We start from the raw sequence: 26548 nt of genomic DNA on the forward strand, positions 1-26548 counted from the left end.
GCTTCTAAGAAATTATTAGTAACTTTAGAGAGAGTCAGGATTATAAAGGGTTAAGAAATAAGGAAAAGGAGAGTGAACCTAAGTTGGGACACCTATTCTGTTTCTTTAACTGAGCATAGATATCCAAATAGTAATCTTGAGATGGATGTTTCTAGCCTTGGTTTGTGAATTTGAAAAGTCAGGATCTCCTAGGTCCACTGTCAGTGCTGGTTGAATTAAAGGAGGTGACTCCTGTAATTACAACAATGCTTTTTGGAAGAGAAGATGACTCCAGGCAAGAGGTTGAATACAATCACTGGTCTTATTCACCAAAAGATATGGATTTTGATAGAACTGGACAGAGCTGTGATGTAAAGTAAAAATGTATGCTCAACAGTCTCACTAAATAGTTCATGCTTTAATGTTTTAAGAATCAACCTCCTGGGAGAGTAAAACAGCATTTATAAGTGATTATTTTATATCTGTCTTTGTAAAAACAAGCTTCTGATTCCTTTAAGAAATTTTTTGTATAGGAAGTAAACATGTTTTATATATGATCTACACTGTATTTTGAGTAATATCTTTCTACTTTACCTTTGATGGAGACCTTAAACATGACCACACCTAAGCTTTAAGTGATTTTCTCCAGGACCCTGAGTTGGGAGGATAGAGAACCAGAATAAATAGCAAAGCTCCCTCAGAACTGAACCCAATTTGTGTGTATGGGTCAGAGCTTGGGATTTCTTTAGGAAAGAGTAAGTATTTTAACCATGCTGGCCCAGTAGTGACACATATACATGATATTTAAGCCTTTTATAATCCTGTTAAGTCAAGATCTGGAATTCTGAATTTGAACTTGCCAAATATGACCTCCTATTCTCAGTTTCATAGTATTGTCTAATCTCATTTTACAAGTGAGGAAACTGAGACTCAAAAAGGGAAGGTGATTTGCTCAGTCACACAGATATGAGACATTAATCCAGGTCATAGGATTTAAAGTAGAAAGAGATCTGAGAGGTAGGCAAGAATTGCTTTACAGCATTTTAGAGTATGAAGACCTCTTTTTTAATATTAAAAAAACATTCAGAGCACCATTATGGTACAGTTGTATTATCAGTACCCGACAACTGAGAAAATGTATGATGAAAATGAAAAGGTTACTAGGAACTCAGTATTGCTTTAAATAATCTTGTATTTTTATTCATCACAACAGACTCTATACACATTTGAAAAAAGATAATACATATTATGAGATAATATCTATTCAGCCTAAAGAAGGTATGTTAGTTTATTTATTATAATTCTACTTCACTTACACTGATGTTACTCTAAAATCCTGATGTAAACATAAGCAACCTCCACTGAAATGAAAATACAGCAACTGTTCACAGCCATAAACACAATGACTCACAAGTAATTCAATCAACAAACCCACTGCAAGACCTCTTCCTAGTGCTCACCATGCTTCTATATGAAGGTTCCTTGAAGGACACTGAAATACATCTGGTTCTGAATTGTACTTTTCAGCAATCTCCCTAAATTACATCTTATAAGTTGATAAGGAAAAAGCTATTCTGGATAAATTAAGGATCCAAAATTGATCTCTGGTAGGACAGTTTTCAAGCCCAAATAACAAGGGTAATCACAAAAATTCATAAGCAACTACCCTTTAAAATATAACAATATAGTCTTAGAACTTTTTATCATTAAAAAATATATAAACTGAATTAAGTTGAAAAAGAATATAATCATTTAAAACCAAATTGGTACTATCAGTGAAAAAAGCAAATTTGATACCACATAAAATCAGAGTAGACAACCCCAAAAACCCACTCTAGGAGGAGGCAGGTTTCAGCAAAAGTAAAGGTCATATTTCATTCTGAAAGGTCAAGAAAAAATTGTTCTTATAGGCACAATTGAAACAGCAATAATATGAAACTAAGTCAACAAAAATCCCATTATTCAAACTAACGTATTCTTTGGAGTTAAAGATCAAAACAATAGTGCTTGGAGTTCAAATGGATTCAGGAATCTTTATGATACAATAATTTTATAGCACCCAGGGAGCCATCACCCATGGCTAAGAACTACTGTAGTAGCTTTGGGATTTTGTGTTTGTTTTTAACCAGGGAGGTACTAAATCCAAGTAATTTTCCACTGTCCCACACCAAAATCCTAACTTATTAGTTCTCCCCAGAAGTCCCTCCCCATGACACTTTGTATAGCAACAGCTTTGGATAATGCCTCCTTCTTCATGCTGCTCAAATTCAACAGATTCAAGAATTCTATCTTTTAGGCATTCTAATGTAGTTCTATATACACACACAGCAAATGCAATTAGGTTAGTAGCAAACACCTCTGAAGTTATATATGCTCTCCCAGTTTAATACAATTATGTCTTCTGAATCCTCACCTCTCATGATTTTAGGGGCATTGTATATGATTAAATCTCCCACTCTTTGGGAAACAAATTATTTAAGATTCTAAAGTCACTACAATCTAAGAGCCATAATGTGGCAATTTTTCAGTTTTCAGCTCTTCTAGGCTACTCTCCACTCAAGAGGTCAGAAGAGCAAATTGATTCTAGGATTTTTCAGACTCAGGCTGGCAGAGTCATTCAGCAATTTTCTGTAGTTTGGGCATTTTCACTTAGTGTTCCCATCTACATCCTTTGCCTCTTTTTTTACTGCTAGATTTACCAGGGGAGAACTTCTATTCAGACTATTGAATTACAGTAATATTTTATTAGAGGTAACAAGCAGTTAAGAGTACTGATATTTAAGTCAAGCAAATTAAATTCTAGATTTATTTAAGTCCATTAATTCCCCTTTTGTGTTTTGGTTTCTTTCAACTTGGGAAGTTAACAAATTTAATTTAAAATATTTCTTAAATGCCTACTATTTTCAAAGTACTGTACTATGTTAGGGTTTGAAGATAAAAAAGACAAAAACAACCAAAAATCCTTGCCCTTGAGTACATTACATTCTACTGTAATGCTGTTTAAGTTGTTTGAGCAGAAGAAATGCATGATCACAGTTACATTTTAGGAAGACTTCTGGAAACTGAAAGATGGTAAGGCAAGAGATTAAAAGCAGGAAGACAGATTAGAAAGGTACTGAGTAGCTATTATTCCCTACTATCTGATTATAAAGCATGGGAGACAGGACCACCCAGCATGGTGTGCCCTCATCAGAGAGGGTTCAACGAGCAAAGCAGAATGGAAGCAGTTCAAAGGAAATTTGAGATATTCAAGTTTAGAGAAGCCACCCAAGGTATTCACATGAGCTATTTGTGCCTGCCTTCATTCTGAGTTCATATAGGTGTCTGATCAGTCACAGTTGGTCATATTGTAATTTGTCTCTAACATAGTGATATCATTTTGGTCTTCTTGGATAAGGAAGGACAAGAACCATCAAAGTAGTTAAGGTAGATTCTATGAGAGTGAAAAGAAGGATTGGATTAGAAAGACACCATGAAAAAAAGAAACAGTAGGAGACAGAAACTGAATATAGAATTGAAAGAAGACTTAAAAGTAAAAAATTGAAGAGGTTCTAAGGATGATGGTACCCTGAAGAGAAAAAAAGGGCGGGGGGGGGGGGGAGTATGAACTCAGTTTTGATGCTGATAGGACAACTGGGTGGAGATCAGCAAGCTTTTGAACATGCTTAACCAAAACTGAAGAAATAAACTCTAAAACCCATTTACTTTAGTTTTATGTGATGCAATGACTTTATTCCAGCTATCTAAGTACCTATTCCATTTCTTACCACTCTTCAAATGTTGGTATTTCTGAAGTGTTAGACCTGGGTTGTGTATCTCTTACTAAATTTATATTTATGTAGGGGACTATTATTAATTCATGGAATTTCAATTACTGTGTTCCAAAGACAATCTCCAGTCCTAACTTTTCATACTTTCTCCAAGATGAGATTCTCATATAATACAGTCATCAATATAGTTTACTTAATGAACAAGTAGGTATTAAGTATGTTTCTAAAAATGGCACTGGGCTGGACATTATATATTCTTAATTTTAAAAAATCTAGCCATTGACCTTACAAACCTTACAGACTACTGTAAAAATTTGACAAACCACAGATTCTCCCATCTATAAAATTGTTCATTCCCAATGACTATTTCATTTATAAGTTAACTGGAGTGTTAAGTTCTCTGGTCTTGAATGAGAAATGACTGGTAAATAATGGCTTTTTCTTTCTATGTTACATTCACATGGCTTCTCTCCAGTAGGAATTCTCCATTATCTGATAAGATCAGAACTCTGAAGGCATTTCCATGTTCGTTTAATTCAATTCAACCATTAACTAAGCAACTACTGTGTGTAGAGGTAGGGGAAATGCAAAGTTTAACTAAGATCAGGTCACTGGCCTCAGGGAGCTCAGAGCCTAGTGAGTTGTTCCCTGGTGTGAATTCTCTGATGTCGAATAAGTGTAGAACTCAGACTGAAATTTTTCCCACATACATTACATGCATATGGATTCTCCTCAGTATGAATTCTCTGATGTATAGTAAGATATGAACCACATCTGAAGGTTTTCCCACATGAATTACATTCATAAGGTTTCTCCCCAGTATGAATTCTCTGGTGTTCATTAAGGGTAGAATTTCGAGTAAAGGTTTTCCCACACTCATTACATTCATATGGCTTTACTCCAGAATGTATTCTTAGATGTTCATTAAGGACAGATCTTCGAGTGAAAGTATTCCCACATTCATCACATTTAAATGGTTTCACTCCAGTGTGAGATCGTTGATGTCGAATAAGGACTGAATGGCGGCTGAAGGCTTTTTTACATTCCTTACAGATATAAGGTTTTTCTCCAGTATGGTATCTTTGATGATCAATTAATCCTAAGAATTTACGGTAGGACTTTCCACACTCATTACATTTAAAAGGTTTTTTACCTGAATGAATCCTATAATGCTGGAGAAGGCTTGACCTGCTGCTTAAGCCTTTACCACATTCACTACACTGAAAAGGTTTCTCACCAGTATGAATTCTGCAGTGTTCAATAAGACGGAGCTGGCTACTTAGGATCCTCCCACATTCGATACATTTACAAGTACCATCTCCAGTATGAATTTTCTGATGCTTCATAACACTGGACAACTGAGGAAAGTTTTTCCCACAGATGTTGCATTCATAAGGTCGTTCCCCAGTATGAACTCTCTCATGACAATTAAGATTTGATTTTAGCCTAAAGACCTTATCACATTTGTTACATTTGTAGGGTTTTTCTCCAGTATGAATTCTTTTATGTTCTGTGAGATTTGAACTACGACTAAAGCTTTTTCCACATTCATTGCATTCATAAGGTTTTTCTCCAGTGTGAATTCTCAGATGTCTGGTGAATCCTGACTTCTGACTGAAAGTCTTGCCACAATCACGACAGCCATAACGTTTTTCTCCACTGTGAATTCCCTGGTGTTGAATGAGTGCTAAATGTGGAGAAAAATTTCGGCCTCTTCCTCTTTTAGGAATCCTTTGGTGAGGTATGATCTTTGAGCTCCAACTGAAGGTTTTACCAAATTCATTATACTCTTGGCCTTCATCTCTAGACATCTGGCTGTGGAAAACTGTCAGTTGCTGAGAGCTTCTCGATTGCAAAGCTGATTTACTCCATCTCTCCTCTAAGAAGTGTCTTGTCTGGTCTTCTAAAGTGTTTTCCTGTCCAAAAGCTAGTCCAAATTCTGCAGTTTGGTATATGCCTCTTGAGGATCTTTCAATTAGATTTCCACACAGTTCTAATGTTTTAGGGATTTCCTCCCTTAGAGTAAAATTTTTATTCTCATATTTGTTCTTGAAACCTGAAGGAAAAAAAGAGATGAAAAAAAAATAAAATTATCAAACTGAAATAAAAAAACACTTTCAAACTGCTAGAAATGACCAACAACTCCAATGAGCATATGGGAGAGAAAAGATATTTAGATGATCACCTCTCTGGAAAGAACATCCAGAATAGAAGAAAACGGTGAGCCCAAACAACTAAGTATGCCCAATGTGTGGGTGAGAAGTTCTACTCACACTTCCAGGTTCGATCCCTTAATATCTCCTGCAAGTATTTAAAATTGCTCATCAGCCCACAAATTAGCTATACTCTCATTTTTCTACTCTCCAGTGGGTTCTGATCTCAACCACTCACCTCTGAAAACAACTGGAGAAAGCTCTTCTTCTTCAGACTCTTGCATATCCTCAACCCAAGATTCTTCTCCTTGCTCCAGGTGGGAGATAACATCAGGTTTGGAGAATGGAAGCCCTGAATTCAGGAAAGGATATATAGAACATGATCATTCATGTGAAAATACTAGAACTTTGTAAACTCACTCCTAAGTTATATTATGTCTGCAGGATACACATAAGGAATGATTTTTAAAGGTATAGCTAATATATAGAAAGGTCCAATGAGAGCTATTTGAATGGTCTCTCAGTGGAATTACAAAATCTTTTTCTAGAAGGTGGTTAGTTTGGAAATGGTTGCCATAAAAATGACTTCTTACCCATTGATATAAAGTTCCCATAGTTCTCTAGCATCACATCTCTGTAAAGATCCCTCTGAGCAGGATCCAGCCATCCCCACTCCTTCCGTGTGAAATACACAGCTACATCTTCAAAGGTCACCAATTCCTGAAACAACATATTCTTGCTATCTCATGGAAGTTTGAAACCATTTTAGAATTTTTAAATATGTAGCCTTTCTGGATAAAGGCAGTCTGAAGAGTAGGTAGACACCCAACTGTAGGGCCTGGAAGATCTAAGTTTAAGTCTTACCTCTGACACAAGCTAGTCATATGATCCTGAGCAAGTCTTTAGAGTCCCAAACAAATCTCTTAAACTAGAAATGGTCGATACCATCTGTATCCAGATAAAGAGCCATGGAGTTTGAACAAAGTTCAAGGACTATTCCCTTTAATTTAGGAAAAAAACAGATTATCTTATTGTCTGATCTTGTTATCTCTTAAACTTTTTGTTTCTTCCTTAAGGATGTGATTTCTCTCTCATCACACTCAATTTGGATCAATGTACAACATGGAAACAAAATAAAGACTGACAGATTGCTTTCCTTGTGGGGGAAGTAAGATTGGGAAAAAAACTGTAAAACTCAAAATCTTTAATAAAAAAAACAAAAATAAAAACAAAAAATACTAGAAATGGTCAAACAGTTGCTGATTACTATTGGTAGAAATTTGGAACTACATCCAAAGGACAACAAAAATGTGCATACCCTTTGATCCAGCAATACTATTACTGGGTGTATACCCTGAAGAGATGATGAAAAAGGGTAAAAACGTCACTTGTACAAAAATATTTATAGCAGTCCTGTTTGTTGTGCCAAAGAATTGGAAATCAAGTAAATGTCCTTCAATTGGGGAATGGCTTAGCAAACTGTGGTATATGGATGTCATGGAACACTACTGTTCTATTAGAAACCAGGAGGGATGGGAATTCAGGGAAGCCTGGAGGGATTTGCATGAACTGATGCTGAGTGAGTTGAGCAGAACCAGAAAAATACTGTACACCCTAACAGCAACATGGGGGCAACAATCAATCTTGATGGACTCACTCATTCCATCAGTGCAACAACCAGGGACAGTCTGAGGCTCTCTGCAATGGAGAATACTATCTGTATCCAGAGAAAGAACTGTGGAGTTTGAAGACCAAGGACTATCACCTTTAATTTAGGAAAAAAAACTGATATCTTGTTGTATGATCTTGCTATCTCTTGTACTTTATGTTTCTTCCTTGGGGATATGATTTCTCTCTCATCACATTCAATTTGGATCATTGTATACCACGGAAGCAATGTAAAGACTGACAAATTGCCTTCTGTGGGGGGTGGGGGGAGGGAAGTAAGATTAGGGGAAAAATTGTAAAACTCAAAATAAAATCTTTAAAAAAGGAATTTTGATTAAAAAAATCCCCACTACCATTGCTTTTGGAAAGGGCATAGCATTCCAATATCCTATTATCCTCCTTATCATCTTTGTGATTTCTCAGACACCCTTCCCTTATTGGTACCCTCCAATGTGCTACCTCCCCATGACAATTTAAGTTCTCAGACAGCAGAGGATATCACAATTTTGTAGTTGTATCTATAACACTTTGCACAGTACCTGACATGTATTAAGTGCTTAATTATGCTTTTCATTAATTCAGTCATTACTCAAACCCTTATTATCTTTCACCTAAGGGTTCTTAACTTAGATTCTATAATTTGTTTTTAAAATACTTTGATAACTGTGTTCCAATGTAAATGATTTCCTTTATGATCCTATGTATTTTTTTATTTTTTAAGATTTTATTTTGAGTTTTACAATTTTCCCCCTCATCTTACTTCCCTCCCCCCACCCCACCCCCCACAGAAGGCAATTTGCCAGTCTTTACATTGTTTCCGTGGTATACATTGATCCAAATTGAATGTGATGAGAGAGAAATCATATCCTTAAGGAAGAAACATAAAGTATAAGAGATAGCAAGATCAGACAACAAGATATCAGGGTTTTTTTTCTAAATTAAAGGTAATGATCCTTGGTCTTGTTCAAATTCCACTGTTCTTTTTCTGGATACAAATAGTATTCTCCATTGCAGACAGCCCCAAATTGTTTCTGATTGTTGCACTGATGGAATGAGCAAGTCCATCAAGGTTGATCATCACCCCCATGGTAGTTTATGTATTAAAATCATTATTCCAAGAAGGGGTCCATGAGCCTCCCAATAAAAATCCTTGAACTATACAATTGTAAAAGTCTCCTAACTAGCTTGACTCCAATTTCACATGTCTCTCTAGAACTGATCCTCTGAAGAAGTGCCAAAACAATCTTCCTATTCACAGATCTGAACATTTCAATCCCTTGGTTAAAAACTTTCAGTGGCCACTTGATGTGTATAGAACTGAAATCAGCAGTGGCTAGGCGGCACAGTGGATAGAGCACCGGCCCTGGATTTGGCCTCAGACACTTAATAATTACCTAGCTGTGTGGCCTTGGGCAAGCCACTTAACTCCATTGCCTTGCAAAAACTAAAAAAAAAAAAAAAAAAAAAAAAAAAAAAAAAACTGAAATCAAAACTCCTTAGCCTTGTATTTAAAAATCTTAGACTGACATCAACCTGCTTTTCCGATCTAATTTTAAAATACTTCCCTTCACAAATTCTACATGTTACAACCAAACTGGGCAACTGGTTGTTTCCAGTTTTCATTATTTCTTTATTATTATTCCATTCATTCCTGATTTCATTTGCATCAACATCTCTGAAAATTCCCCAGAGCCTTCTCCCCAAATGAAAAAATAAAATTCACCTGACAGATGTACCTGCTTAAAAACCTCTTTCCTCAAAGTCTTACCTAGATGCCAAGTATTACATGAATCCTTTTGATACCTTAAACTGAAAATAATCTCCTTTTCAAACTTTTTAAAGAACTTTTTCTAAATCTTGATAATACTAACTCATTTGATTTTTTAAATCACTCTTATTGTGTATATACATCTAAAGTCCTTTATTATACTACAAACTCCCTTAGGGCAGAGGGTTTGGGGGGGGGATGAATTCCAACGGATTGTCTTGCATAATTTTTTCATCAAAGACTTGATCTTCAACCACTTCATGGAATGATGTAATATAGAGTTAAAAAAAAAACAACAGAATTTTAGAGCTAGAGTTTAGAGAGTATTGAGTTCAACCCTAACAATTTATAAAAGAGTAAATGGGTCCAGAGGGGGGTAAATGACTTACTTGCCCAGGTTTGCCATGCTGAATGGTGAGAGCTCAACACAGTCTCAACCTTCCAACCACACACCAAACCCATGCTCCTCAGGGCTTCTACTGACCCTCCAAACTATAAATGGAAGGGCTGTGCTAGCTGTTGATGAAAACTCATTGTACCCAGCACACTATAGCCATCTAACTATGTCATCTTCCTGCTACTGCTATTGCTATTACTATAATCCAAATCTCTGTGCTCTCACATTTCCCTTTGACTTTTTATCTGGAACAGTAACCAAATCAGTACCATTCACTGAAAAGGCATTTAACTGCTCTGTGGCTCCACTCCAACATGCCTGTGACCTTACACTTCTCTGGCTATTATTCCCCTCCCTGTCCTTGTTGTTTCTATTAGAATAAAAGCTCCTTCAGGGCAGCAACTGTCTCATTTTTCTAGCTATCTCTAGCACAGATGCCAGTGACTGGCACACATGGTATTTACTGCTTTTTCATTCATTCTTTCATTCAAGTGCCAAAAACAAGGACTTGAATCCAAATTTTCTGGCTCTAAGACCAAGACTTTATGCACTAAGCCAGGCCAACTCATAATCTCTGCTCACTTGAAACACACTCGGTTATTGACTCTACATTTCCACTTCTGCCTAGTGAGTATAAAATCCCACCTTCTATAGGAAGCTTTGCCCAAAACTCTTAATTCCAGTGCCTTCACTTTCTTATTTTTTCTCCAATTATAGATTATTCATGTGCGCGCGTGTGTGTGTATGTGTGTGTGTGTGTGTGTGTGTGTGTGTGTGTGTGTGTGTGTGTGTGTGTGTTTACCATCTCCCTCATTAGACTGTAAACTCCTTGGAGTCAGGGATTATCTTTTTTGGTTTAGGTATCCCCAGTTCTTTGTATAGTGCCTGGCATACAGTGGGTGCTTAATAAGTGTTTAGTGATTGATCTCAAGTTTGTAATGGATTTTGTTTTTCTTGTGTACACAATTAGGAGAGAAGGGAAAGGGGGAGAAAGTGAATCTTGGATGATTAAAATAATTATTTTTGAGTTTACTAAATATTAAGGTATTAGATGCAAATTGCTTCTGTGGGTTATCCCTAATCTGTTTCCCTGATCAATCACTCTACTTTTTAGTCATTAGTTAATTGTTTTTATAATTACTGTTTTGTGGTTAAATTTGAAATCTGGCACTATTGGGCCCCTTTGTTCCTATTTCTTTCCATTATTTCTCTTGAGATTTTTTTTTAGTATATAATTTTTTTATTCTTAGTATATAAATATATTTTTGTTTTTGTTTTTGTTTTTTTTTGCAAGGCAATGGGATTAAGTGACTTGCCTAAGGTCCCACAATTAGATAAGTATTATGTGTCTGAGGCTGGATTTGAACTCAGGTCCTCCTGACTCAACAGCCAGTGCTCTACCTACTGTACCACCTAGCTGTCCTCCCTCTTTTTTCTTCTTTATAAATTTCATTATTATTTTTTCTAGCTCTATGAAGGAATCCTTGGTAGTTTGATTGGAATGGCATTGAATGAATGAATTAGTCTAGTAGTATTGTCATTTTTATTAATGAGAAAATTGAACAGCAGCATAAAAGAAAGCAGATTTAGACCGCATCTCACACCTTATACATCATAAGTTCCAAATGGATATATGACCATTATATTTAAAAGGTCATATCATAAACAAATTACAGAATCATAGAAAAAATTACCTATCAGATCTATAAATAGCAGAAAAGTTAATGATCAAACCAGATCACAGAAGAAAAATAGATTTATATATATCAGAGAACTGATTATATAAAATTAAAAAGTATTTGCACAACAAATCTAATTAAATCAAGATAAAAGGGAAACAAGTTGGAAAAAATATGTTTCTCTGAAAAAAGATCTTTACACAGGAGTTGTAAGTAGCTGACTCAAATTAATAAGAAAGAGTCATTCCTCAATTGATAGTCTAAGCATATGAAAAGAGAATTCTCAAAATAAGAAGCCCAGGCTATCTATGAAAATATAGTCCAAATACTACTAATCAGGGAAAATGAATTTAAAGCAATTCTGATATTCTAACTCATACTTCTTTGGAGTATCAAACAAAAAAAGAAAATGATAAATTTTGGATAGGCTGGATACACTGTTAGTACATTTAAGAATCACTCTGGAAAACATTTTGCAATCATACATAAAAAGTAATAAATAGTGAATGCTTTTTGACCTAATTATACTACTATTAGTCCAATACTCAAAAGAAATCAAAGAAAGAGGTAAGGTTCTTTTATGTACAAAAATATTTAGAGTAGCTATTTTTTGTGGTAGCAAAAAACTGAAAACTAACTGGAGGTCCATCAGCTGAGGAATGGCTAAATAATCTGAGATATGTGAATGTGACTGCAGTACTATTGTGCTCTAAGAAATGAATAAAATTATGACTTCAAAGTCATGGACAGACTTCAATGAACTGATACAAGGTAAAGTAAATAGAAACAGAAGAACAATATATACTATAATATCAAAATTATAAAAGGGAACAATTTTGAGAACTTTTATAAACTGACAAAAATGAAATGAATAAAATCAGGAGAACAATTTAAACAGTAACAACAAAATTATAAAAACGAACAACTCTCTATAAAACCATGATCAATATAATTATCATTTGATACTACAAGAGTAGTAAGAAACACACTATCCATTAAAGAGAAGTGATGGATTTAGAATATAGACATACATTTACAGTCACATACATGTATTTGTTACAAGAAAACTATTTTTCTTCCTGTTTTTCTCCCCAAAGGAAAAGCTGAGAGGGATAAAAATAGATTTTTATTAAATATTTTTAAGGGAGGCAAGGGGTGCTACAGATGTGAAATGCTGCAGTTACTTTCAGATGAAGTCACTATTTTTAGTTTTGTTTAATTATTATTTTGTTGTGTTTTGTTATGACAATTCTCATAAATAGGACTAATCTGTAAATATCTATAATATAAAAACACATTAAACCCATTAAAACTTTAAGGGACAGCTAGGTGGTGCAGTGGATAGAGCATAGGCCCTGGAGTCAGGAGGACCTGAGTTCAAATCTGACCTCAGACACTTAATAATTACCTAACTATGTGATCTTAGGCAAATCACTTAACCCCATTGCCTTGCAAAAAATAAAAATCAATAAATAAAATCAATCTACCCCAGAATTGGGTAGTAAGCAACAGAACTTTTAGTGTGTACCTTTCCCTTCAAACTACACAGTCAGACTCTTTTTGCCAAATCTAGAAATTCTTCTTGTCCACTTCAAAGAGTCAGTTTTCTTTCTTTTTTTTTCTGGCAAGGCATTGGGGTTAAGTGACTTGCCCAAGGTCACATAGTTAGGTAATTATTATATATCTGAGACTGGATTTGAACTCAGGTCCTCCTGCCTCCAGGACTGGTGCTCTGTCTACGGTGCCACCTAGCTGCCCCATTGGTTTTCTTCCAATCCTTACTCTGGATTGCTATGTATGACTATTATTGCTTAGGCCCTCCCTGTTCCCAGCGATCATAGAGATCTCTGTCTTTCTTCCTGTGTCAACCTGGACTGATCACGAGTCAACCAGAAGTTTATAGATCTATATGGAAGAGATGTACAGGGGAAGGAAGGAGAGCCCTGTGGACCTTTTATGCTATTCCACCATATTGATATTGGCTCTGCACCCCACTCTCAAGTATTGTGCTAACCAGTGGTGGTACAAAAATGAAATCAAAGACCGTTCTCAAAAACTATACATTCTATGGGGAAAAACCAATACATATAAAGGAGTCTTAGTTCTTTGGTCCAAAAGATAAGTATAGTGAAGTTGATTTAAATATAATTCATGGATCTAGAACTAAAAAGGAGGGAAGAAGAGGAAGGCATAGGGACTACTAACCATGTTGTTTCTCTGCTCAATAAATCCCAGTAGCTCCTTATTACCTCTAAGTTCATCATGGATTTTATGCCTTAGTCAAACTGGCCTTTCTCCTGGTCTGGATACACCACATTCCAACAGCTTTCTTCATGCCTTAACACTGGTTGTCTTTCATCCCTGTAATGCATTCTTTCATCATCTTTATCTCTTAGAATCTATAGATTTAAAATACAGCTCAAGCACCAACTTCTACATGAACCCTTTCCTGATTCCACCAGCAGCAACATCAACTGGTACCTTTCTTCACTAAAACACCTTGTACATATCTTGTGTGAGCATATACTTTTGTGTATCTGTATACATATAAAAATACACATATTGTCTCCGAAGGTAGAGATTATTTTTAGGATTGTGTCCCCAACATCTGGTACATGGTAGGTACCTAATAAATACTACTTGATTAATTATTGATTGGGACAACATATTGATTTACCCACAATATTAAAAAAAGTCCATTAAAGATGCATAACATATAAGCATGGTCATTTCATTTTATTTGTCTCCTAATGCTTCCAAGTTCATAGTAATTGGTCATGTTCCTTATTTCTCAGTACTTGCATTTTTCACTGAAAACTTCCACAAGTCACGGCTGATGCCTGCTTCAACTAGATTGGTGTAGCCCATAAAAAACTTTAATAAAGTCTTTTCGATGATGAAAAAAAAAATCAAACGGAAAAAAAAGTCAATACTCTGATCAACCAGATGAAGAAACTAGGTCTGTCACCAGTACTATAATTGAAACCTTTTCAGCATGCAAGACCCTGTCAGATAAATCTACCAGTCTTTAAAAACCTAGCATCACATCCATATCTTAGAGGATATTTATTTACAGTACTTCAAAATTACTAGGTAATATAACATATTTATCTGGACCTATGATTTCATTGATGTAGAAACTTCTAAGGTGAGGAAACCCTAAGTTTTAAAAAATAAGTAGAGCACTGAGGTGTGAGATGTACCCTGGGTCTCATTGTGTATGAGACAGGGACTTGAATTCACACTATCCACAATGCCTCTTTTGTGACATATTTTATCTCATTTTATGCTTACAATGTCGGAGTCATGGAAGAGCAACAATTTAGAATCAAAAGGTTGCCCTTTCTTACCAATGCAAGGCTTAAGGCAGGGCATAAATCCTCCATGAGCCTGTTACCTCATCTATAAACTGATATTTGTCCTTCATTCTCAAAAAGAACCATGACATCAGGAAGGTGATGCCATGATAAACAAGTGAACTGGATTTGAATTTGAGGTACCAGTCTCATTTTCTCCTCCTGGGTCCAGTGGTCAGATATGTATCAGGACAAATGAAGATGGCCCTGGATGTGAGGCAATCAGGGATTAGTGTCTTACCCAAGGTAATACAGCTAGTAAGTGTCAAATGTCTGAGGCTGAATTTGAACTCATGTCCTCATGACCTTAGAGCTGGTGTTCTATCCACTACACTACCTAACTGCCTAATCAAGACTTTTGTAAGGTAAATGCTTTGTAAAATATAATGCATAAATGCTACAATGTAATTACTATGAAAGACAATCTGTTAGAATATTTTCTCCATTTTTAAAGACAAGGGAGATTTAGTTATTTTCCCAAACTCACTAGGCCAGTAAGTGATCTTTCCAACCCAGAAATGTGGCCATAAACCTATTACAAAGTACTGCCTTTCTAGAATCCATTAATCAAATTAGATAGACATAAGACAAAGTCAAAACCATGTCTCAGGAAATATATCATGACTATATTTCACTTCTCAAACTTCAACATAACGAATTGCATCCTGAAGGGCCATTAAGAAGCAGAGGAATGAGACTTGTGCTTCAACACAATGAGCAGAAGTTGAAGGGAGGAAGAGCTTGGCTCCATGTAAAGAAACATTTCCCAAGAACTAAACAATCCAAAACTGGATGATCCAGGAGGTAGAAGTTCCCCTCACCAGAGAACTTCAGATAGTCCAGGGCAAATGTGTCAAAAAGAATACTCACTGCCCAAATATCAATGGAAAATATTTAACAAATAAAAAAACAAGAACACATAAAGTGACATGTTTAAATTTAGTCCATATAAATCCTACAGAGACCCTTACATATAAATTAGTGGCTCCCATTTCTATTTGAGTTTGAAACCACTTGTTTGGGTGTTCACTTGTTAGAGATGTAGGTTAAGATGGCTTCTGAGGATCCTTCAAACTGTGTGGTTCCACAATACAGAAGACTTTAATAGAAGTTAAATTGATGAATCACTGATAAAAAACCTATCATGAACCAGTGACCTAACTCTTCCTTTTTTCTCTCCTCCTTCTCTACAGTCATTTCCCTTAGCTAACAGCTTCAGTTTACAGTGGAATCAAATCCAGTCTGACTAATTTGGGGGATGTTTGTCTAAATCTGCAGCTAGGGTCAGTCTGAAGAAATCTTCTTAACCCAGTAAGCTACCTTTCCCTCAAGACAAGTATCAATCTGTCCCAAAAGCTCCTGGGGGAGAAGGAAAAAAATTATCAACATGGGAAATGGATGAACAAATTGCATTTAATAGAATGTAATGGAATATTACTCTAAGGAGTGACAAATATAAACAATTTGGCAAAATATGGAAAGATTTTTAATGAAATGATCCAAAATAAAGTCAGAAGAAAAATATACACAACTACAACATAGCATGGATAATAGCTGACATTTAGGTTTGCAAAACACCTTACTTATAATTTCATTTGATATCCCTCAACAACTCTTTGAGTCAAGCACTATAGGTGTTATTTCCATTTTGCTGATAAGAAATATGAGGCTCAGCTAGATTATGTGACTTGTCTATAGTTGATGATGTTTTGTTCTTCATTCTTGAAGATCATGATATCAGGGAGGCCATGTCATGATATGCAAGTGAACTGGATTTAATGGATAGAGGGCTGTGCAAAGTCACCAACCTTACTCCCTCCTCTGGAGGCATCTGGGACCAGTGTCCAGATATAGATCAAGATGACTAGAGAAAGGGCTGGATGCTGTGGGAGGTCTTGGTCTTTTAAAGTTAGGTCTTCCCCAGGTCATTCAGTAATTAAGGTTAGGTAAGAGAGATAAAGCAAAGGAACCAAGAATGATCACCTCACCTCCAAAGGGGAAAAAAAAAGCCCTTAAAATTATTATCCCATTTGATTCTCAAAACAACTATATGAGGTAAGTGCTATTATTATTCCCATTTTACAGATGGAGAATCAGACAAAGAAAGCTTAATGACAAGCTCAGAGTCAAACAGCAAGTAAACAACTGAGGTTGAATTTGAACTAGATCTTCCTGACTTGGGACCTAGCACTCTATTCATTGTATACATTTAAAAGAAAGACTGAGAGAATTCAGAACTATACTTAATGCAGTTAATAAGCATAACTTCATAAAACTGATGGACAAGCATGCCTTTTACCTCTAAGAAAAATTACATACTAGAGTTATGGAATGAAACATATATTTTAGATGTGATCCAATGTGTTGATTTGTTTTGTTGGGCTTATGCTATAAGGAAAGGTTGAATGGGGATTTGGGGAGAGGTAGGAAGAGTCACTGCGAAAGAGCAGTGATATAATAAAGAATATCAATAAAACTTTTTTTTTAGATTTTTGCAAGGCAATGGGGTTAAGTGGCTTGTCCAAGACCACACAGCTAGGTAATTATTAAGTGTTGGAGGCTGGATTTGAACTCAGGTACCCCTGACTCCAGGATTGGTGCTCTCTATCCACTGTGCCACCTAGCCGCCCCCAGAATCATGTTTCTAAATGCATATAATGAATATATGGGGTTACAAAAATAACCAAGCTGCCTCTCAATAAAACTTTTAAAAAAATTATTACTGTGGCCTAAATATTCACCACCTTCAGACTACATGGGGCTAAGCTTCTCCAAACATAGCTAGGCTGGTAATTGGATGTTACACAAATAGCTGTCACTAGGTCCTGTACACAAAACCTAACCTGCTCAGAAAGGCTTATGCTCCAGTGAAATAATCTTCAAGAAGTAGAGCCAGCTCCATACTATAATGAGGCACTGGATTAACCAACCAAAAATGTATTACCTCTTACGTATCAGGCACAGTTCTAGATAGTGGGGATAAAAGTGTAAGAAATGAAATAATCACAAGTTGCAATGAGCTTACATTCTAATGGGGAAAGAAAATATCCATAAAATATATGTTTATATATATAAAATATATGTTTATATATATACACTCATAAACACACACACACACACACACACACACACACACACACATATATACACATATATCATAAAGTTAATCATTAAGAATATAGGGGCAGCTAGGTGGCACAGTGGATAGAGCACCAGCCCTGGAGTCAGGAGGACCTGGGGGGGGGGGGGTGTCTGACCTCAAAAACTTAACAATTACCTAGCCATGTGACCTTGGGCAAGTCACTTAAAAAAAAAGCTTTAAAAAAATTTTAAATTAAATTGAGGGTAGTTTGGGAAAGGGGATAAATCTGGGGAAAAAATCAAGAATGGCTTCATATAAAATAAAGTGAATGATTTCAAAACAGCAAAGAGTCAAAGAGTAGAAAATAACTGCTTAGGGGAGTACTGATAATATCAAACAAATTAGGGAAATATAAAATTAGGTGATTAAGTAATGATAGAAAAGTTTGTATATATGCAAGAATATTCTTCGTTAGGATAAGACACTGATGAAAGTTTACTAAGTAGGACCAAAACCTTCAATGAGACCACTTTCAAACACATTATTAGTGAACTCAGTGCATCCCAGCGCAAGACTTATCTTCTGGTGAACCAATACTGACAACAATCACGGAAGGATCAAATAAGTGAATTTACATTAAACACAATATTCTTACAGGGAAGAGGAAGCACTTGAAGGACTGCCTTAAAATGTACTAAGAAAAAGCAATTTAAAGAATAAACTAGTTATTTCTCTGTGCAGAGGACAGACACAAAACTAAGCAAAGGAAATCCAAGGAACACATGGTAGGTCATGATAGTGGCACAATTAGACGTTCCGATATGGAACCAAGATAAGTGATGAATAAGAAGAGTGATGTTTCTCAGGCCTGTGTGGGTCATCTCCATTTGAAAATCTTCAGAAATACTTCACAGGAGACAAGGAAAAATTCTCAGAAGTTACACTCAACATGTAAAGTGTGTATTACTCTACACTCGATGCCTAAAGGATCACTAAGATTGCTTAGTCTATTAATATTTTTATATAGTGGGAAGGATCTTTTGGTTTATGAAATGAAAGAGGATGAGTTAGGATTCTTGAAAGCCAGGATGGCTAGACACAAGCACCTGATATCCTATTGCTCAGAAGCTAAGAAGAGTGAAAGAAGTTCTAATGGCATTGCTTACTGGGTCCAGCAAGGAAAAAATCAGGATGAAAGGAGTTTTGATAAAAACATAGTCTCATGATTCCTCCTGATAGTTATCAAGAAATAAGAGGGAAATAAATCTAAAGCACCAGTGAGAGCTAGATAGGGAGAAGCCTTCAATTCTTCAGGAGATGTAATTAGGGAAGAAATCAAAGTCTCCTTGTAGTCTGATGGTTGGGGGGTGGGGAGAATGGATCCCAAACTTAGGGCAATTGGTCACATTACCTTACAATGATTTTTCATATTGTAGTCAGAGCCCCAACCCATGGTAGTTAAGCTAATCTCAAAAGTGGGGCAAAATTTCATCCAAGTGCAAGAATTCTTAAGGTACGCTTTTAAAAATTTAAGTCAATTTGAATCTAAGAATAAATAGCGGTCTAAAAATCCTATTTCACCTAGTTGCTGAGGATATATACAGAAAGAGTAAGCAAGGGACCTCCAGGAGTTTGCTGACCAAAAGGGAATTTAAGTAACTAGGAACAATAACCCTACAATCCCTCTTCTAAGTCCAACTAGACACCATTACTGGGAGATCAAGATGACTCAGCCCTACTTCAGCAGATTAAGGGCAGGATCCAGATGAAATAGTCAACTTTAAGGTTGATCTCACCTGAGCACCACCTCCATGGTAGAAAAAAGGCATGGAAGTCAGGAGAGGGGAAACATGGTATCAGTCTGGCAATGGGCCTTTTTAAAATGAGCATATGAATCCTTTACTACAATATGAAGAAAGTCAGACCACCTGCACAATGTAGATATGCTGATGTTGACGATACAAAGCACAGTCTCCATCCAGGCTATTTTATTCTAGGCTATTCTGGTGAAGAGGGCAAAGAAGGAACCACTGGATCTGCTCAAGTCCCTATGAAGTCATCAATTTGAAAAAGGATAACACTGGGGGAGGGGAAGGAAAATGGGAGTAGGGAATAGTAATAGAATTCAGTCTTTATTAAGATGACCTGACAGAAGTACAGCTCTGTGCATCCTGCCTCCTGTGGAGGCTCCTGAGGGCATCTTCACAGGTGCATTCAACAAACATCCCTGGAATATCATCTGCTACATCTTGTAAGTAAACTCTATATTGTAACTTGTAAGTAAACTCTTTGTTACCCTAATCTTGGTGTCTGAATGGTCCTTGAGCCAGATTTCATAGCCTGCAAAGTACTCGACTAAAAAAAAAATTTTGAGAAAATGAGTTCAGTAAGGAAAAAGGATAAGATGAAAATACAACAAATTATTCCAATAAAAACAAGAATGATAAAGGAAATTAACAAAGGATTAAGACACTGAATGATAAATGAATCATTAAGATTACAGTATATGAAATAATTTTTTAAAAGAATTCACATTCTGCCTACTGCTAACAAAGATTGGGAATCAATTTTTTAAATGCTAACTTCAATCAGGCATGATTTTCAATTTCAATAAATTGTATCTCAGTATAGCAACAGAAATAATTTTACTCTTTACTCCAAAAGTTATTTAAAAAATAATTGTAAAATCTATTTAAAGCTATATAATTTGCAATATGAAAAAAATTGGAAACTACATGGGTGACCAAGGATAGGAGAATGGCTGAGTAAAGTGACATTCATATCAAATAAAATGAAATGTACTAAAGTCATTAAGAATGATAAATATAGGAATATAAAATAATATAGAAAACATTCAATATACTTGTGTGAAGCTAGTAAAGCACTAACAGAATATCTATATTAATTGTGACAATGTAAAGGGAAAAAATTATGCACAAAAAAGTTTGTAACAGAGATTAGAGACCAAAAAATGAACAATTAAAGAGATATCTGTATAAAGAAAAAAAGTTTAATGTAAATCATTTTCTCATATGTTTAATCAGTCTTGCTTATGTTTAAAATTCAGCAATAACTGAACTTTATTCAGCTTAATAAACTATAGAAGAAGAATGTTTGGCATAAAAAAAATCTCCTATGTTTTTCAGCATACTACTTCTAACAAGATAGTTTTTTTCCTTAGATTCTACTCTAATTGTTTCAATTTAAGGCCTTTGCTTCTTATATTTGAGAAGACATAAGGAATACCTAATTTTGCCAGCAGTAATGATCAACCATATTTGAAAATCACGTAAATGCAAATAGTGCCCTAAATACTAGATTTCTAATAATGAGTAAAAGAGGGATTCTAGAAACCACAAAGCAAAGAGGCAGCAAGGAAGCACAGTGGATACTGTTATACTTGGAATAAGAAAGAACTGAGTTCAAATCTCACTTCAGATACTTCCTTAGCAATGTGACCCTGGACAAGTTATCCCTTTGTCTCAATTTCTTCATGTGCAAAATGAGGAATCTACTTCACAGGGTTGCTGAGGATTAAATAAACTAATCCATACACGTGGGCTCTATAAACCTTTAAATGCTATATAATGCCATCATCATCATCATCATGATCATCATCATTGTTAAGATTATTGTTATTATTATTATTACTATTCTCTTATGAAATTCTACACAATGAATTATTTTTAAAAGGTTTATAAATTAGATCACTGGAAATCAATTCATACTGGTTTTCCTTAAAAACAAGTCATGAGGGGTGGCTAGGTGGCATAGTGGATAAAGCACCGGCCTTGGAGTCAGGAGTACCTGGGTTCAAATCCAGTCTCAGACACTTAATAATTACCTAGCTGCATGGCCTTGGGCAAGCCACTTAACCCAATTTGCCTTGCCAAACCCCCCCAAAAAAACCAAACAAACAAAAAAAAAAAACCAAGTCATAAGAAATGATACTAATTTCTTTTTTGGTAGGTTAACTACCCTAGTAGAACAGGATAAAATTTCCATAGTTGGTTTTTTAACTTCAAGAAGTTACTAAACAAATTCTGTCACTAAATGGAGAAAAAGTAGGTTAGATCAGAGGTGTCACAGTCACATCCTAGAGGTCACATGGTTTGCCCACAAAACTACACAGTAAAGTCTGAAACAGACTAAAATGTAATTGGGAAATGTTAAACAAAGGAAATAAAAATATAATACAAAATAATGTGGATTTGTGATTTTAGAAGTCAATATGCAGCCCATGAGGAGCTATTTCTATTTGAGTGTGGTACCACCAAAGTAGATAGTGCATTAAGTTTGCATACACAAAGAAAATAGTTCTCTAAACTCTCCAATTGTCAAACCTCTGTGAAATTGAATGTAAAAAATTCTTGAATAGATTACTCAAAGGAGCTTAATAATATAAAGCAAAATTACTACACAGCTACTACACATTGTACATACTAATATAATTTTATTTTTAAAAGGGACTAGAGGGCTGAATCCTACCTAGTGTACATGAAATAGCTTTTGTCTTTTATTCCCATATCCCCATACAATCTGGATTTCTGATGCAGATGTCAGTCCCGAAATAAAGTGCTGAAAATGCCTAGCTACTGAAATTCACATTAGTTTTATACCATGAAAGGTACTGTGGTTCAGTAGACATAGAGCCAACCTTTAAATCAGGAAGATCTGGGTTCAAATGTCACCTCTCACATACTACTAGATGTTATTGTGCACAAGTCATTTGTTGAGATTGTTTGTCTTTAATTCTCGAAGACGACCATGACTTCAGGGAGGTGAGGCCATGACAACCATGTGAATTAGATTTGAGTGAGAGAGTGCTGTGTTAAGTCGCCAGCTTCATTTTCTCCTCCAGAGCCATCTGGGTCCAATGGTCAGATATGAATCAGGATGACTGGAGATGGGCCAGGATGCAAGGCAATGAAGGTTATGTGACTTGCCAAAGATCACAGAGTATCAAGTGTCTGAGGTTGGATTTGAATTCAGATCCTCCTGACTCCAGGACCAGTGCTCTACCCACTTCTCCACCTAGCTGTCCTATTCAAGTCACGTTTACTATGGCAGTGACTTAGACAACTCTCTTAAGATTCTAAGTCAGATAAGCTGCTCATCTCCTCAATGGAGGCGGTTTCCACACCAAAAGGTCTTTAACCAATAAAATTCAAAGTTCTAAATTTTAAAAAAACACAGTGCACTCTATTTATTGTCAGAATATGATCAGAAGTAAGAAGGTTCCAGACTAAAGAACACTGAGCAACAGACTTGGAGACAGTTTGAGTCCTAGTTCTTCTGCTCATAAACTTTGTAATAATGGACAAATCACTTAATTTCTCTGAACTTCAGTTTTGTCATCAGAGAAATGGAAATAATATTATTTATAATGCTAACCTCTCAGGGATGCTGTGAGGAATTGTCCTTGGGAGACTATAAATCACTGAGGCTAAAGTGCTTTCGAGATTGTAAATGAGTGAGTGATGAGAAGGCCAAAGAGATAGGCATCTAAAGGGAGAGTTCAGAGATAGAAGGCAAATACCATGTTGTAGACCTTTAAGGTGGTGCAAAACCCTCTGCTGCTGAAGTATCACAGATGAAGAGAAGCCGATGGCAGGTGGAAAAGGCACTGAACCCCTGAGCTGCTGCCAGGATTCCTGTTTCTCTGAGAAAGCTCCGTCCTGTCTTTGTACACAGATGAGGATCTAAAGATAAGCATGGCAGGAAATTGAGAATTGAAGATTAAAGAAACTATCATTCACCCAAAATTTCAGAGAATAGATTGATCCTATGGGGCATACAAAGAGGTAAGTAGCTAATTCTGTTAACTCCTCAAGGGAACAGTTATGGAAAGAATGAGGAAAACAAGTCACAATTGTAATTAATCCCCAGGAAAATGAATACAGTTTTAATAAAGAGCAGGACATTGCCTTTTAATATTTTAAAATCTAGTAATTTCTGACTTCTCTATTTCTCTCAAATTTTTTTTGGAAAGAAAATAGAGATTTATTAAAGGAAGTTACAGCATATTAACAAAGGGATAGAAAAGTTAAGAGTTTAAGAGAAGACCATGTGGATTGCTGATTGAATTGGCCAGGCCAGCTGGCCAGGGTTCAGCAGGAGACTGGAAGGTCAAAAGAGGCTAGCGTATTTCTCTCAATTTTTAATGTCTCCAGAAGGAAACTATGTTTTTCTTTATCAGAGATTTTTAATATTTTTATGTCATAAACACCTTTGGTATCTGATAAAAGCCTACAGATGTCTTCTCAGAATACTATTTTTAAATGCATAAAAGGAAATACTTAGCTTACAAAGTCAATAATATTGAAATCATTATAAAATTACTCAAAAAAGTTCACAGACTCTAGATTAAGAACTCTGAACTTCAAATCAGTCACACAATCTAAAAATGTTAAGAGCCAGAAATGGCCTTAGAAAGCATCTAATCCAACCCATGCAAACAAATCTCAGAGCTCATGTAACTTGCCATTTTAAGGGGAATTATAGTTATTTATGTCTTATCTTCCTTCCTAAGAGACTATAAACTCAATAAAGGTAGGGGTCATAGGATCATAACATAGGGTTGAAAGGGACCTCAGAAATCGTCTAGTCCAAAACTTTTATTTCACATGAGAAAAAATTGAGGCCAGGGAGGTGGAGTCACTTGTCCAATGTCTCACAGGTAGTGAACATCAGATTTATCTGACAGTAGCTAGAAATTTTTAATAGATTATGTTATTAAAAAACTAAGCAATATGGCGCAGCCAGATAGCACTGTGGATAGAGCTCCATCCCTGGAGAGAGGAGAACCTAGTTCATTATAACTCAGACAGTTGATACTTATTAGCTGTGAGACCTTGAGTGAGTCACTGAACTCCAGTGCCTCATCAAAACACACACACACACACACACACACACACACACACACACACACACAAAAAACTAAGAATGTCACAGAAGATTATGAAAGTTGCCTAAGATCATTCTGGATAACTATGTCAAGAAAAAAAAGAGAAGATTGGTTTGGAGAGATCCTGCTAGCCCCAATATGGTACAAGTAAATGTACATGAGTGCAAGATATATACCAGGTGTGTTGAAAGGGAGAGAATCAAATGGATTCTATTTTGTAATTCATTCTTTTCTGTATCGCTGTTGGTATTTTGTATAGCTGTTTAAACCAAATTTGTTTCTAATTCAGCAGTTCATGAGTTCAGAAGTTCAGTTTTCCTTTCTGGGTTAAGTTTAAAAGTTCAGTTTCCCAAAAAATCATTTTAATTAAAGGAAAACACTTTATGTCTATACCACAAGTTGCCCTTGTACAAATTGAAGAAATGTTATCTATATACCACTAATTATTCTTGCCAGCAAACTAAATCAACCTGAATTTTCTAGAAGACAAGGATGGGTTGTTACAGTCTGCATTCTGCATTTCTAAGCAATCATATTGCAACTAAAATGCTGCAAGGTTTGTAACCAAGGATATTGTAACCAATGAGGTTGCCTTCTAGTTTTTACATGGTCTTCCTTTTGCCTGTAAAAATTATGCCTTGCTCTCATTGGGGTCCTGTTCTGAGGAAGTAAAGATCTCTTTTATTGATAATTGCTAGTTACCAATAAATTGAATGTGATTGAAACTTTGTGCCACAGTTTACCTTAATTTCAATTGTAACAAAAGGAAAGTAATGCCAATTTTAGCCACTTACCTCCAGAGCATAAGGAGCAGCAGCAAGTCTCTAGAGATGGTATATAAATCTCCTGTCTTTAGAAGAGAATCAGAAGAATGTGAAAAATGTCATGATAGTGACTGGACGCTTAACTTGATTTGCCTGGGCTTAGCCAGCCCAGAATCAGAGGATCTCCATTATAATCAAAGGATTATGAGTTTCCCTGCCCAGGATCCAATCAAATCAAGGATGAGAGTTTGACCAAAAAATTACTTAAAGAAGATCTAGAACAAAGCCTCACTAATCCCAAGAACCCAAGAATGGTCAATTGTGTCTTATTAACTATGTCGGAACATTTAGGCCGCAGCAGAGTGGTCTATGGAACCCGTATAGGACCGGCCTTTCAGAAACAGGCTCACAGTGGCTCTAGGTATGATGCCACAGGACTTTCCCCCACCTTATTTGTAGATGTTTGAAAGAACTGAGTCTTATGTGCTTTGGAATGTAAGAGGCAGAAGCAAGGTGGGCAATACATGAGCAGTAAGTTATAAGCCCAAGAGGAGAGGAGGGAGAGAAAGAGAGAATGTATTCATTTACTGCTCCGCTCTTCAAAATTACATACAACTGCCCAAGTCTGACAGAGACTAAAACTGTCTGCATTGTGAATAGTCTTTCATTCTAGGTGTGTTTTCTTCCTTTCAGCTGGGTGGCGCAGTGGATAAAGCACCGGCCCTGGAGGCAGGAGGACCTGGGTTCAAATCCTACCTCAGACACTTCATAATGACCTAGCTGTGTGGCCTTGGGCGAGTCACTTAACCCCATTTGCCTTGCAAAAACCTAAAAAAAAAAACCCAAAACCCTTGGCTGTGTAACTCCGGATTTGCAATCCTGGGTGTTGGCACGAATTAACTACGGGAAAACCTCCACAGCCCCGGCGGGGAAAGGCCGCTTCAGGGCAGCTTGGGAATGAGCGCCGTCGGGCCGCCTTGGAGCCCGGGGCGGGTGCTGCTCCCTCCTTCGCCCTCAGCCTGGTG

At 36.2% G+C, this 26548-nt stretch overlaps 1 protein-coding gene across 4 annotated transcripts; it reads right to left on the bottom strand.

The window, feature by feature from the left end:
• Positions 1-776: 776 nt before the first annotated feature.
• LOC141500038 (uncharacterized) lies at positions 777-26548 on the bottom strand. 4 transcript variants are annotated; one of them, XM_074202910.1, is made up of 5 exons: positions 25554-26548; positions 23404-23554; positions 6496-6622; positions 6141-6254; positions 777-5805 (listed from the first exon to the last, which is right to left on the bottom strand). In XM_074202910.1, the coding sequence occupies exons 3-5, from the start codon at positions 6527-6529 to the stop codon at positions 4376-4378; spliced, it is 1578 nt and encodes a 525-aa protein (XP_074059011.1). In that variant the 5' UTR covers positions 6530-6622; positions 23404-23554; positions 25554-26548; the 3' UTR covers positions 777-4375. The 4 variants fall into 4 exon arrangements, with proteins under 4 accessions (XP_074059011.1, XP_074059012.1, XP_074059013.1 ...); XM_074202911.1 differs by lacking the exon at positions 23404-23554; XM_074202912.1 differs by lacking the exon at positions 6496-6622 and having other exon boundaries at positions 23392-23554.

The sequence above is a fragment of the Macrotis lagotis genome, chromosome X, assembly GCF_037893015.1.
Source record: "Macrotis lagotis isolate mMagLag1 chromosome X, bilby.v1.9.chrom.fasta, whole genome shotgun sequence".
Classification (NCBI taxonomy): Eukaryota; Metazoa; Chordata; class Mammalia; order Peramelemorphia; family Peramelidae; genus Macrotis; species Macrotis lagotis.